At 41.8% G+C, this 13,925-nt stretch overlaps 1 protein-coding gene across 1 annotated transcript in view; it reads right to left on the reverse strand.

Moving 5' to 3' along the window:
• LOC132022399 (centrosomal protein kizuna-like) overlaps positions 1-11,598 on the reverse strand; it is a 55,034-nt gene extending 43,436 nt beyond the window's left edge. Inside the window, exons 1-3 of the mRNA XM_059407661.1 lie at positions 11,521-11,598; positions 11,204-11,403; positions 5,271-5,384 (exon numbers count right to left, since the gene is read on the reverse strand). Coding sequence (XP_059263644.1) covers positions 5,271-5,384; positions 11,204-11,403; positions 11,521-11,598 — 392 coding nt within the window. The remainder of the gene's footprint in view (positions 1-5,270; positions 5,385-11,203; positions 11,404-11,520) is intronic.
• Positions 11,599-13,925: the final 2,327 nt, after the last annotated feature.

Here is a 13,925-nt window from a genome sequence, read left to right on the forward strand (position 1 = left end):
TTTCTGTTTTAAATGACTCAAGAAAAAAGTGTAGGGGAGGAAAAAGGCTAAAAAAATGTTGACAATTGGTAGAACATGATTATAAATACATGGGATTTCATTATGTTGTTATATTTACTCTTGTGAATTTTTTAAAATTTCAAAGTAGAAAGTTAAAAAAAAAAAACCCCAGTGTATTAGTGCCTGTAACTACTTGTAAATGCATAAAAATAAGAGATTGAGATTGAGAGATGGATGGAAGGATGGAAAGACAGACAGATACAGGTGTATAATAACATGTCAATGGTAGATCTGAGGGGTGGATATAGGGCTCTGTACAGTTTTCTTTATTTTTCTTTATGTCTGGAAATTTTCATAACAAAATGTTTGGGTGGGAAAGTAAGTCTATGTACAATTGAGACCTTTCTTTAATGAATCTTAATTGTTATAATCTCTGCTTGACTTAACCAAGACGTGCCTAAAGTAGGATGTGTCATGGGGATCCTTGAACTTCTTTAGAAACTTCCCAAGATGATTCCAAAGTTTCTGGCTGGTTTGGCAAAAGCCCCTTCAGCAACTTGAATTTCTTCACTTCTTCCAGACTTCACTGAAGTCATAATGCCACCCAGTTCCTTTGTTCTGATTCTATACAAATGAAGGAACATCCATCTGCATTTGGTTTCACAATAGATTTCCCTACTGAGAAAATGTACTCACAGGACAGGAGCAAATTCTAGTCTATTCCGCTGTTCCATTTCTTATAATGAGTAAATCAACTGTGTTTCTGGTCTGAAAGCATATTTAGTTAGGTTGAATTAAACTTGAAAATAAGTTGAATTCGGATGAATTACATTAATTAAATTAGTTGGGAAGGATTGAACGATCAGAGACCAGTCTCTCAGGTGATTGACACATATGATTTCTGCGGAGGCAAAGCCAAGGCAAGACTCTGGCTACTAATAACCCCACCAACTATAACCATCCTTCAGGTCCTGGGATGAAGAACTAGCTAAGGTTTTCCACAATTACTGTACAAACTTCACAAAAGGACAAAACCATTAATCAACTTGCACGAGGCCAAACAGCAAATGAACTACTGAAGGAGTTACAACATCTAGAATCTGTGACTTTGGAACAGCTAAGCCAAGACTTAAAGTACAAAAAATGGGCTTTTCTGCAGATTTATTTCAGGATCAATTGGGCAAGGAATGCAAGAGCCATGGCTGTTTTTGCATGAAGTGTTGTCCGTGGTTCTACATAAATACACCAAATCAGAAAATTTGCGAAGTGGTACAAAGCCCTCTAATGTGTTTTTTCTTCTTTTACGCACTTCTGTTGAAGATTTGTAATGTCAGTGCCACAGAGAGAAAACAAAGTTTGGTGTCAGTTAAATGATATACTCCTCTAGTTAAAAATACAACAAAGGAAGAAACTTGTATCTATAATTAATTTCATATATTTAGAATGGCTTCCAATCAAAAAACTGCAATTAACACAAATGCACCTATGCTTCCTAACCACAACTGATTTATAACAGATTGGTAATTGATCAAAGTTTTAAACATTTTTTTTTTAAAGATTTTATTTATTTATTTGACACAGAGAGATCACAAGTAGGCAGAGAGGCAGGCAGAGAGAGAGAGAGAGAGGAGGAAACAGGCTCCCTGCCGAGCAGAGAGCCCGATGCGGGACTCGATCCCAGGACCCTGAGATCATGACCTGAGCCGAAGGCAGCGGCTCACCCCACTGAGCCACCCAGGCGCCCTGATCAAAGTTTTAAATGCAGGCAAATTAATGAACATCTTGATTTTTATTTTGAACACAGTCAGATAAAATAAAGATGTTTTTATATGTTGTAATCCAAACAATATAAAGCTGACTCAGTTTTTCAGTGTGAGTTTGAGAGCAAAATTGGGAAACTATGTTTGAGAGTAAGCCACTAAGAGAGACAATTAATTAATTGCATGATGGCTCATCATTTAAGATAAAACTACTTACTAAGTGATCATTATTATCTTAAAATATGCTTTCCCAGATGCCTGGGTGGCTCAGTGGGTTAAATAAAGCCTCTGCCTTCAGCTCAGGTCATGATCTCGGGGTGCTGGGATCAAGCCCCACAATCGGGCTCTCTGCTAATCAGGGAGCCTGCTTCCTACTCTCTCTCTTTCTCTGCCTGCCTCTCTGCCTGCTTGTGATTTCTGTCTGTCAAATAAATAAATAAAATCTTTAAAAAAAAAAATGTTTTCCCAAAGGCATTGATGAACGAAATTTTTTATCAAGTACCCCAAATGACACTAAGCATATTTTAGTAGTTCATTAATTATTTAAAATACTGACTTAGTCCTCTACGTACTAAAAAGCCTTTCTTTCAAATGAAGGTCTTTGAACACTTAATCCTTGATATAACAAAAATCAATAATGATGATAGTAATGGTCTTGTTCTTTTTTCTTTTCTGTTCATCTTTTCTTGATACTTCATTTTATGAGCAGGAATTTGGAAGTCTTCACATTACCTTTTAGCATAGGCCATGGGGCAGGTATCCTAGTCTAAGGATGAGATTAAAGAGGTCGATTGCCATGGTTTGGTCAAGGGCACAAGCAGGACTTCAGCCACACCAAACATGGCTCTATTCAATAGGCTTTGAGGAGTTCATAATTGCTAGAGGCGTCCCACTCTGTCTGGCTTAGACTTCTATGAAATCAGAATCATTAGCAATCAAGGAACAAAAGCAGATCATTCTTTCCAAATCTGCGTCTCTGAGATGGTTTATCAAATTGACTAGTTTGGTCCAGGGGAGATCACCAAGAAAGCAGGAGTATTTCACTTAGGGGAGTACCCAGCAATAACTATTGGGTGTTGAGGGGTGTAGGGGAGTCTTTAGAGCAAGGAGGACAGTGGGGAGCCCGATGCCAGGGTTAAAACCGTTAGAAAGAACGTGTATTTAAAAACCTACTTGTCTCTCACAGGTCCTATAAAACTTGGCACTTTTTCCAAGGCTAGACAGCAAAACAGTGACAATCAGTGCGTGTTACACACTATTCCCACAGTACATGCGACAATTCTAATTGTAACAGAACATAACACTGACATTAGTAACCATTCCTGACTTCTTTATCTGGCTTTGAAAAATGATTGTGGTAACCAAACAGTCTTGAAGGCTCCAGATATTAATTTTAAAATTTGTGTTCATCATAAAGAAGGATGATTCTTAGAGAAGGCTGATTTATACACAACTATAGATCAATAGTCACGTAAAATGCAACCTTTCATAATGGAAATCAATGCTCTATCATGCATGTTGAGAAACTATAACAAACGTTAGTCTAGTAGATGTAGATATTATATCTTCTCACCCACAATCACAGTTTGGCAGCCGAGGTTAAGAGAGTCAAACAATGAATCATTTAGTCTACAAGTCAGTTTGCACACAGAATTATAAATGCATATATGCTTCCTATGCCACATGCCACAACTGTGGTTTATGCTGAACAGTATATCAACAGATATAAAAGGCAGTGAGAAAGAAATAGGGGCCCAGTCAAAAGCCTCACGACACACAAGCACTGAACAACCTATAGAGTGCAGAAAGACTCCTTCCAGGCAGCTTCTTCCACCACCTTGTAAAGGAGTATTTTAAGACTGCTCTTTCATTTCACATGATAAATACATGGAGGAGGATTATTTTTCCTTTACTGCTTTAGGTTGAAAAGCTACTGGCTAGGAAGGTCATTTCCAACATTTTGGGGATCACTAGTGGAGATGCTGAGGGTAAAGGAAATGCAGTCAGGACTTGTGAAGCTCATTGTGGTCTGTGAAATGGAACCATTCAATTGGTCAAGTTTGTTTGTTTGTTTGTTTGCTTGTTTTGCAATAAGGCCCTTTTAGAGACCATTATCCTGACTTCTCATGCCTTAAGGGGATCCAATATATACTACACTTAGGCTGAATTCTACTCTAAAGAAAGTAGTGAACAAAAAACAGTGAACATGGCACATTAAAGGTAGATAAAAAGATGTTGGAGCTAAGATAACCAGACCCCAAGAGCCCCTCCTGTGCTCTCAGTCACACTAGGTCCTTGCAGATGGGCTTTCACAGACACCCATCTGCTGACCAGGCCTGAGCAATAATCTGTTTTCTACTAGTAAATGGTAGGACATATTTTTATAAGAAGAAATACAGTCAATCCCCAAAATATAAATCAAAGAACACTGGCAACATGTATGCCACATGAATTAGGTACCTACCAGATGACAGTACTGGACAAACCGTTACGCACTTTACATATTTGTAATTTTATGAACTCAGTAAGTAGCCCACTGTCACAAAACTTCTGGGGGCCGTGAACAGAAACCCACACTGCCTAAAAGGTGGGTAGAGTGTATGGAATGGATTTCTCTTTGACTTAGGAAAAATGTGTAAGCATTATGTATGGTTCATATGCACCAACCACCCTGCAAATAATTAACTTCCTCTCATCCCAGATTTGTGACCATTTAAGGCATATCTTTGGAATGGTGGCTCTCAAACTGGAAGGAGCAGAGTTCCCTTAAGGGTTTATTAAAATCCAGATGGCCAAACCGCACCTCCAGATTCCTGATTCAGGGGTTCTGAGGTGGGGCCTGAGAAAACATGTTTCTTTCTTTTATTTTTTTAAAATTTTTTTAACAATTTCATTTATTTGTGGGGGCACACAAGTAGGCAGAGGAGCAGGCAGATGGGGAGGTGGAAGTGGGCTACCCACTGAGCAGGGAGTCTGATGGGGGGCTCAGTTCCAGGACCCTTCGGGAGCTGAAGGCAAACGCTTTACCGACTGAGTGACCCAGGTGTCCCAGAACACGTGTTTCTAACAAACTCCCAGGTTTTGTTGATGCTGCTAGTCCAGTGACCACACCTACAAATTAGAGGCCTGTGTCACTAGCATGACCTTGGACATCGAGGAATGCATCCCTCTAGGTGGTGGTTATAATGGATTATATCCTGGGTTGTTCTCAAAGTATGCTTATATGCCAGACAAAGGCTACCTGCACTCCCTGCCCCCTGCCCCCCAGCAAGCCCTTAAAACACTGCTATGAGCAGACACTGAGTAGATATATCCAATTAATAGGAACAGATATATTTACAAAGAAGTGAGAGTATTGTGATTTACAGTTGGTAAAAAGGTTAAACTGATGACTACAAGCATCTACCCCGGTCACCACTGGGTGAGCTCGGAGTCTGCAACTCTGTAACCCTTCACATGTGGAAACTCGAGAAACAAGAACGGCTATTGCACCCCAGCACCAATTAATACCTGACTTGCTTTTCACTGCTGTCACCCGCAGATAAGGGTCTCAGAAACTGGTGAAGGACAGCTGCTCTGCAGGTTTCAAGGTCTTCTTCCAGAATGTCACTGTGATTATAGAGCCTATAAAATAAAACAGGTGCTGCATGAGATGTTTATTTAAGCACAGACCCCCTGCTTCTAGAATCTATGGTGGCTCCTTGTGGTTTATTGAAATATATCTGTAATATAATCTAGACATAAAAATGCAGCAACTAGACTGTCTCTTGACAAAAATGTAAAATGGGGCAGTTTGAAAAACTTGTTTGTGTGTATGTAGCAGTTTTAAATCCATCAGAGGAAGCAACTTTTAACCCTTTGAAGCCTTCAACGTTGTTCAATCTATAGCTGTGCAATCTCATTCCACATTGCATCTGACTGATAGGAATGCTAGATAATCTTAACCGTGGAAAAGGCTAATTTTATATTGTCAATCATAACAAAGTTAGAGCTCTACAACTCATGTGGAATTTACTTAAATTGTCACTGCTAAGAAATTGCAAACTGCTGGCTGAAGTATAGGTTATGTCCTCTATTTCTGAATGCAGAAAAATGACTATTATTTCTCCACTTGGATTCCACTACAATAAAATTTTCTTGTTCTTAGTAAGAACAGGAAAGTGTGGGAAGAGGGACTAGCCTTCATTATCTAGTTCCAGGATACTGGGGACCAGACAAGTCTAATAATTTGGCTACTGTTTCTAGTTAGGTCTGTCATGGTACAATTAGCTTCCAAAGAGATTAGCTAGTAACTTCCTTTTCAAAAATGTCTATTTTGGGGAAAGAATGATTCTAAAAAGCTATTGGGAGAGGATATCAAAAACAAAACAGTACTTCTACTTTAAAGGAGATGATCACAGTTGGGAATGTTTGATATATTACCCCCAACCCCCAAAATGAAGCAACTCCTGAAGCAATATGTTAATTAGCAAAGTATTACTAATTTGTATTTACTTCCATAGTTTGTTATGTTACTGGATCCATTTGATAGCCCTATGCCTGACATCACAGGGATAAAGGAGATGTGCTCTGTCGTATGGGAGGATGAGAGACAACTGCAGGCATAGTCCCCTTCCCTCCCCCACTATCTCCCTACTCTGATGCAGGCTTTTACTCTGGGCAGGAAATAAAAACGACCCCCTTTATCTGGGACCTATTTTGGGCTCTGGGTCATACTGTCAGTGCCCCAACTCCTTGCCAAGTTCTGACCTCCTGTTCAGACTCTGAGTTTGGATTCTTAGACCTTGTGGGCAAGACCCTAGGTTGGGAACTTTACTCCTGAGCTCTGCTGCCAAAAATCTTCTAGACTCCTGGCCCATATCACTTAAGTACCTATGAATACATTTTCTGGGCAAAATCTGGGTCCTAATTTTTCCTGAAAGGCTTTATCTTGCATCCACTAGATTCCCATAATAACACTTGCTCTTCAGAAGGGGAAGACAAGCCCGCCAGTGGTAAGCCAATTTTAGAGATGTAAAGGGGAGCTCACAATCAGTGGGCAGACGATCAGGAATGGTGAATGCCTCTGCCAGGTAGCATTTAGAAAGAAGGGAGATAACACTTCAGGCTTACAAGCAGCACAGGCCACGGTGTCAGGAAATGCCAGGAAAGAGGGGTGTGGGGACCAGCAAGAAGACAAGTTTGGCCAGATAGGGGTTGCTGTTGATGGTGAAAGGATAGTACAGATGACTCCTGAAGAACACAGGCATTATGGGCACCAACCCCCTTGCCCCTGCCCAATACAGTCAAAATGCCATACATAACTTTTGTTTGTTTGTTTATTTATTTTTAAAGATTTATTTATTTGAGAAAGAGAGAGAGAATGCACTAGTGGGAGGGGCAGAGAGAGATGGAGGGAGAATCTCAAGCAGACTCCATACTGAGCATGGAGCCCCACACAAGGCTTGACCTCACAACCTTGAGATCACAACTTAAATCAACAGCAAAAGTCAGATGTTTAACTGACTGCACCATCCAGATGCTCCATATATAAATTTTGATTGCTCCCAGCCCCCAACATAGTTGGTTAACACACATTTTGCATACATATTATATGCTATAGTCTTTAATAAAGCTAGAGAAAAGAACCATTAAGAAAATCATAAGGAAGAGAAAACGCATTTACAATACCGTATTTATTGATAAAAAGCTGCATATAAGTGGACCTGTGCAGTTCAAACCTGTTGTTCAAGGGGCAACTGAAATGGGAAATAAAATTTGATGTAAAACTCTGGTGAGAAAACAGCCATAAACCTTTCAGATTTCTGAGCTATGGCTGGTTTCCTAAAAGCAGCATTTTTGAGAAGGTTAGCCTGGAGGCCATGGGCTGCTGCTATTCGTGAAAGGAGAAACCGGAGGCCCCAAGCCAACCAAGAGGCTGAGCCTTCTCTCTTCGGCAAGGGGAAAGCGCAAAAATGTGAGAGCACCAGTGGCGGTGGCAGGGGAGAGAGCAAGCACCCCAGGTGGGGGCTGGTGGGGTGGGGTAGGGGGGACTGTGGAAGGCTTGCGGCTACGCTTCACTCACAGCTCCCACGTGGTTCTCAGTGACTATGATCTTCCTAGTCTTTAACAGAAGCCAGAAATCCACCACCGCAAGGTTTCTTTTCTTTTCTTTTATAAAGATTTTATTTATTTATTTAGAGAGAGAGTGAGAGAGAGCATGAACGAGGAGAAGGTCAGAGGGAGAAGCAGACTCCCCATGGAGCTGGAAGCCCGATGAGGGACTCAATCCCTGGACTCTGGGATCATGACCTGAGCCGAAAGGCATTCGTCCAACTAACTGAGCCACCCAGGTGTCCCGCAAGGTTTATTTTCATAGGACATCTCCCAAATTTGCAAATGTGGCCATTAATTCAAAAGAAGGTTAAATCCTATGCTAGACAAACAGAGCCCACCTGCAAGAGTGGGGTCTTCAGCTTAGAATGCCTTTTGTCTGACTCCCTGAACCAGGTGGTACACCCAGAACAAGGACCACAGCTCGATGTTTCTGTAGCTCCTCTAGAATGGAGGCACGCTTGCGGAAGTCAGCAGACACTCAGGGATGCTGGTGTCCCTAGGCAGGCTGTGTTGGGGGTGGTGCTGTGGTAGGAACAGCTTCCCGCCAGGGAGGAGTATTTTACCATTGTCATTCTTAACAATGGTGATAGGAGAAAGCAGACAGTTTGGGGCTATTGTTTCTAAATTCTCTACCAACAATGCACCTTGCTGCCACTGCCATCTCCCCCACCCTCCAGCCTGGTGTGCCAGTGCTTTATGACACCCAACTGTCTGGTGACATAACCCTGGTCCTTTTCCAATTTGAGCAATCCAAATGTCGGGCTCCCTTTGACTGGCTCATCTCATGCTTGTCTAGGCCCCTCTCTGACTAGCTCATTCAGGGCTCTTTCTTATCCCTGACTTCCCTTAGCCCTCACTATATAGACAGCATTCTTCATCGTATGGAACTGCCCTTTAGTTAGGCCCTGTCTGCTTAGTCTGCTCTACAAAACCAAAAGCTTGTTGGAAAGAGCCACTGGACTTGTGGATTTTTATCTTATTTTAAGTTTCATACAGCACTCAGCATGACACTGAAGACACACTTAACAACACTGTGTGTTGAATGACAGGCCAAGATTCAAACCCAGATTAGAGAAATTCATGACCCACTTATTCCAACAGTTCATTTTTACACGGTGATTGTTAAACTAGCCCAGCACTTCCAGGGCTAGGCAACAAGTGATCAGTAAGAAGTACTGTCTGCACAGCACTTGGGTCTACTCTAGATAAACTCAGGAGCTTCTCTGACTAAAAGATGAGTTGGTCTGTGCTGAGGATTTCTAATAGCTTTACCTGGTTTTAGTTGATAAAATATCCGTCAGTCCTTTGCTAAAAATAACTCTATTCAAGAATTCAAACACTTCAGAGCCCAAGATTAAAGACTACATCTTATGGAAACACTGCCTGTGTTAGAATTCAAGATCTCAGCTTTTGTGTCTTCCATTTGCATTCCAACCAAAATAAGTCCTGTTGGAGAGATATGGGTCTGATGAGGCTGGGTCCAGTCTTTCTTGGGAATGTGTGGACTGGCCTAGCATCAACACACTGGGCCAGTTTGCTCTCTGTGAAGCAAATGGACAAACCTGTTGGTTGACCAGGAATCACTACAAACATAAATGGAATTTTAAAGAGATGTATTTTGTTTTACCCAGCAATGGTTAAAGCATATACTGCATAAAATTTGGGGGGGTGTCAAATTGAAAGCAATTGTTTCCTAGCTTCATTTTCATTTCTTAGTCACACAGAATTTTGGAGATGATGTGAAAGAAAACAATTCCATCCCAGGCTAATAGAAACACTCAAATTAATATACACACTTTCTAAAAAAGGAGAAGAGAGAAAAAGCGCTATGCTTTGTCTGTCAGTATTGCAAAATGAGAATGTCTTTTTGGCAAAACAAAAACATCAACAAAAATAAAAACCCTGCATGAGGGCTACTGAGTGTCAGCTATTCCTTAGCTTTGCCGGTAGCTGTCTCCCACATCTGTGGGTGTCAGCCTTTCAGGGACTCAGAACTCAAGTGTTGCAGCTGCAGCACTACAGGCTCAACCTTCAAGTTCTATCCTCTCTAGGGAACAACAGTCTCAGAAGAGTATGGTAATTGATGGCCATAAATGGTAATGAGTGGCTTACAACATTTACAACAGTTACTTTCAAAACACTCACAGTATATGTTTACTGTGTTTTTAATGCAACCGAAAGATCACAAAGCACCAGAGCAGGTCACATCTGGAACAAAGTTTTAGGGAAGGAAATCTGCATTCCAAAATGAGCAACAATAGAAAGGCATCATTTGAAGAGGTGGTCCACAGGTTAGGAGTGTGTAATTTAGGAAAAAATTATACCCAGAAAGGTGGGAAAGGGGCAACACACCCGGCTTTTGTTTCCAATTCCAGTGCCTATAGCAACACTAGCCTGGGAAACTCAACTTCTTCCTCCTCATTGGTCTGACCCACCTTCCTTCCTAAATGTGAGAAGACTTTGATCTTTAAGCTAAGAACACATGGTCTCGATAGAAAAGATTACTTTGTAAAACCATCATTTTGTCCAGTTCTGGTTGTTTTACATTTCATTCCCATGGGCATTTGTTGACTACAATGAACGTTTAAACCTCCTAAGAACCCCAAGGATTCTTAAGTTTAAACAGAACGGAGTGCACATTCATGTACCAAACACTCAGACCACAACTGCTACAAAATATAACTAACAAACCAAAGCCGACTGTTGTCAGTCAAAACCTGAGAAGCTAATTCAATTTGTGTAGCTTACTGGTCATCCTGAAGCAATTTAGCACCTTCACCAATAAGAGAAAAACCTCCAGTGACCTCCCACCCATAGGTACACAAATACAACAGAGAACCAGAGAGGTCTCTAGAAGCTCTACCTCCATAAAGATGCAAATTAAGATTTAAACAGTGTAACAATCGGCCAGAGCTAATCCTTTTACAGAGGTGTAAATGGCTATTGAGAACCGAATTCCGGGCTGCTAGCCTTTGTTAAGTAGCATTACAGAGAAATTTCATCCGAGAGCAATGACAAGCCACCAACTCTGAGGACTAGTGTGATAAAATAGTTTCATAAAGCCAGTGCAATTTGTTTGCTTTGATATCAAATTTCCTGACCATAAATCCAAACGTGTAAATATAAACCGCATCAAGAATTACTGTCCTGGGAAAATAAACTGGAAGCGACTATCTCAAGCCTGACACCCGATGGCTGGAACAGCTGTATGTGCGGCCACAGTGAAGTTTGTATATGGGGTTTTGTTTGCCACACAAAACAGTTGTAGAAAGGACAAACACATACATAGTTAAACAGTATTTTTCTTTTAACGGGCTGTCTTACAAAACCTATGTTTTGGTGGCTACCTCGGTCCCCATTGTGCAGCCCCCTGGGTGGTCCCTTCCAGGGGGCCACTTGAAGGGAGCACAATGCCAAAAAGGAGGGAAGGAGGGGACGGCGACACAAAGGCCAACAGAGCGGGGCGGTCTGCGGCAGGCTGAGGACCAGGGGTCAGCAAACAACGCTCCTTCTCTTTACCCAGGAAACAAGGGCTCCTTCTCTTTACCTGGAAACAGTGTGATTAAGCTGACAGCTTGAATTATGGGCTACATTTTGTAGGGTACCATCCGTCTGTGTTAAGGTCCTCTGTATTGTAGCAGAGGCTCACAAGCAAAACCCTTGCCTTTTCCCCCACTTCGGCCTCAAAACAGACCTCATCATTCTGTTCCACTTTAATTCGCAGAACTTCTCCCTCTCCCATGCCATCTTTTTTTTTTTTTTTCCCTCGAAGTTCCTTAGTGAGGCACAGGACAGCCTGGGAGAATTTGTAATGGCTGTTTTCTCTACCCTTAAACAGAGATAAGCAGCCAGAACCTACACGGAGTTTTTAGTAGCCCAGAGTCATGACTTATGGCTGCAGACAGACGGGCTTTGTGAAATGCATAAGTACTCCTGTTCATTTTCTCCTTGATTAAGCTATGGATCCCAAACTTAACATTATCCTGTTGATAAAAGTCCTTGCTAGGAAGGTAAAGAACAGAAATATTTACTCTTGCTCCCTGGGTTTCTTTTAAATCAGCACTGACATGTCATTAAAGGGGTGTCATCATTAGGGTCCTGGCTGTGCTCCCCAGTCTGAGGCACACACAACAGATTTAGGGCTTTGAATGTCTGCTGCAAAAAAGAACAGAGGGTGACTGTCTTACTATCATGCAACTTTATGCCTTTCAAAAGTGGAATACAATCAGGCCCTGCATTTTGGAAAAGTTTCAGAAATATTATGAACATAGGGGTCCCTGAGGGGCTCAGTCGGTTAAGTGTCTGCCTTTAGCTAAGGTCATGATCCCAGGGACCTGGGACTGAACCCAGCATCTGGCTCCCTTCTCAGTGGGGAGCCCGCGTCTCCCTCTTTCTCTGTTTGCTGTTGCCCCTCCTTGTGTGAGCGCACGCGCTCTCTCTCTCTCTGTTAAATAAATAAATAAAATCTTTAAAAAATATTATAAACATAATAAACTTTTGCTAATTAGACATTATCACAATCAGTTCTGTAACTAAGCTCTAGGGGATGCTTTTGGTAAAAGGGCATCTGTATTGTCAAGGTGGAGCCATCTTCGCTGGGCCTTAATGCCTGGTAGAGGACTACAAAACAAAACATCAGATTTCTGCTGTGCTGTTACATGTCTGCCTGTCTCCATATGTACGTGTGCATCCGTGTGTCCACATGTGAGTGTGTGCGTGTGTTAAAAGGGAAGGTGAGGAGCCTTAGACTGGGCTGGCAAGGGTTACATCATGTGAGGGGGACCCAGGGAGAAGGGAAAGGAGAGGACACGATGGGGTGATGGGTGGGCTTATGGAGGGCTCTTGCCAGATTCAGACTCTGTAATAAGTTAAGATGTCACTTGTGTGGGATAGGTGAGTCTCCTTGGAGGCCAATAACTGACTAATAGGAATGGGGTCAAGTATAGTCACCCTCACTGTGGCAGAGCTCAGACAAGTAGGCCAATTCCCTCTCTGGATTCTGACTCTAAGTTCTGGATGACGTGATGACAATGAAATGGGAGTGGCACTTCCCTGGGTTTGGGGGGGGGGGGGGGCACCTGCCAGAAGGAGACTGAACCCTTGGCTATTAACACTTGCCTTCTGCTGGGAAAGTAAGGTAGAAGTCAAATGCAGTACTGCTGCAAAGATGGTTTGCTGCTGGCCCCTCACAGGCTCAATCCTATATGACAATGAAGAAGCTGAGTCAATTAATTATGCAAATGTACATTCACCTAAGAAGCTGCTCAGAGAACGCCAAAGACAAAAAGAGAAAATAGGAAATGAGAAAGTGGAAGATGCCAGCTCATCCTTATTAATGAATAAACGGGTTAAATGTGGAGGAGGGGCAGGATGTATGCAAGAAAACAAGCAAAGCCAACTGGCCCTCCTGGGTAGACCCTGGCAACCACGTAAAAAGGCTTGTCTCCTCAGTGTCAGAGTTCAGGGGTGTTGGGCGAGCACATCCCTGATTCCTGCTAAGTATACTTTTCAAAACTGTGGGAACCAATTCCAAGTGTGCTCATGATCACAGATGTAATAATGCTCCCAAACCACCATGTCTAGAGCATGTCCTTGTAATAATACATAACACAGCTTATCAGTAAGGACCGTTGGCCCCATGATTCCATCCCAGAGATTTTTTCAGGGATTCACTTGTCCTAGATAGTGGTGCTTTCCAATGTTTAAGGTGGCACAACACTTGGAACACACAGAACTTTTTTGCAAAACAGCATGAAATACTAATATATTTAATTTCATCATCTACATTGGAAACATTTTTATAAGCAGTTAATATATGTATGCAATATAACTATCAAACCATGAGTACATATACCCATGATTAAAAAAACAATCTGTCAAAGCTAACAAGATCGGCTGTTCTAACACAGTTCATTACTATTCATCTGCTACTCTTACGAATTTTATCTTCAAGTAGGCAGGCAGTAGCAGGTAACAAAGTGTTAGTAAAATGATTTTGAGAAAGTTCTCAAAATTACAAAAATTCATTCCCCTACCAACTTGGAAAAGATCATTTTACTTAACTGCAGA

This window comes from Mustela nigripes, chromosome 7 (genome assembly GCF_022355385.1).
Source record: "Mustela nigripes isolate SB6536 chromosome 7, MUSNIG.SB6536, whole genome shotgun sequence".
In the NCBI taxonomy this organism is placed as follows: Eukaryota; Metazoa; Chordata; class Mammalia; order Carnivora; family Mustelidae; genus Mustela; species Mustela nigripes.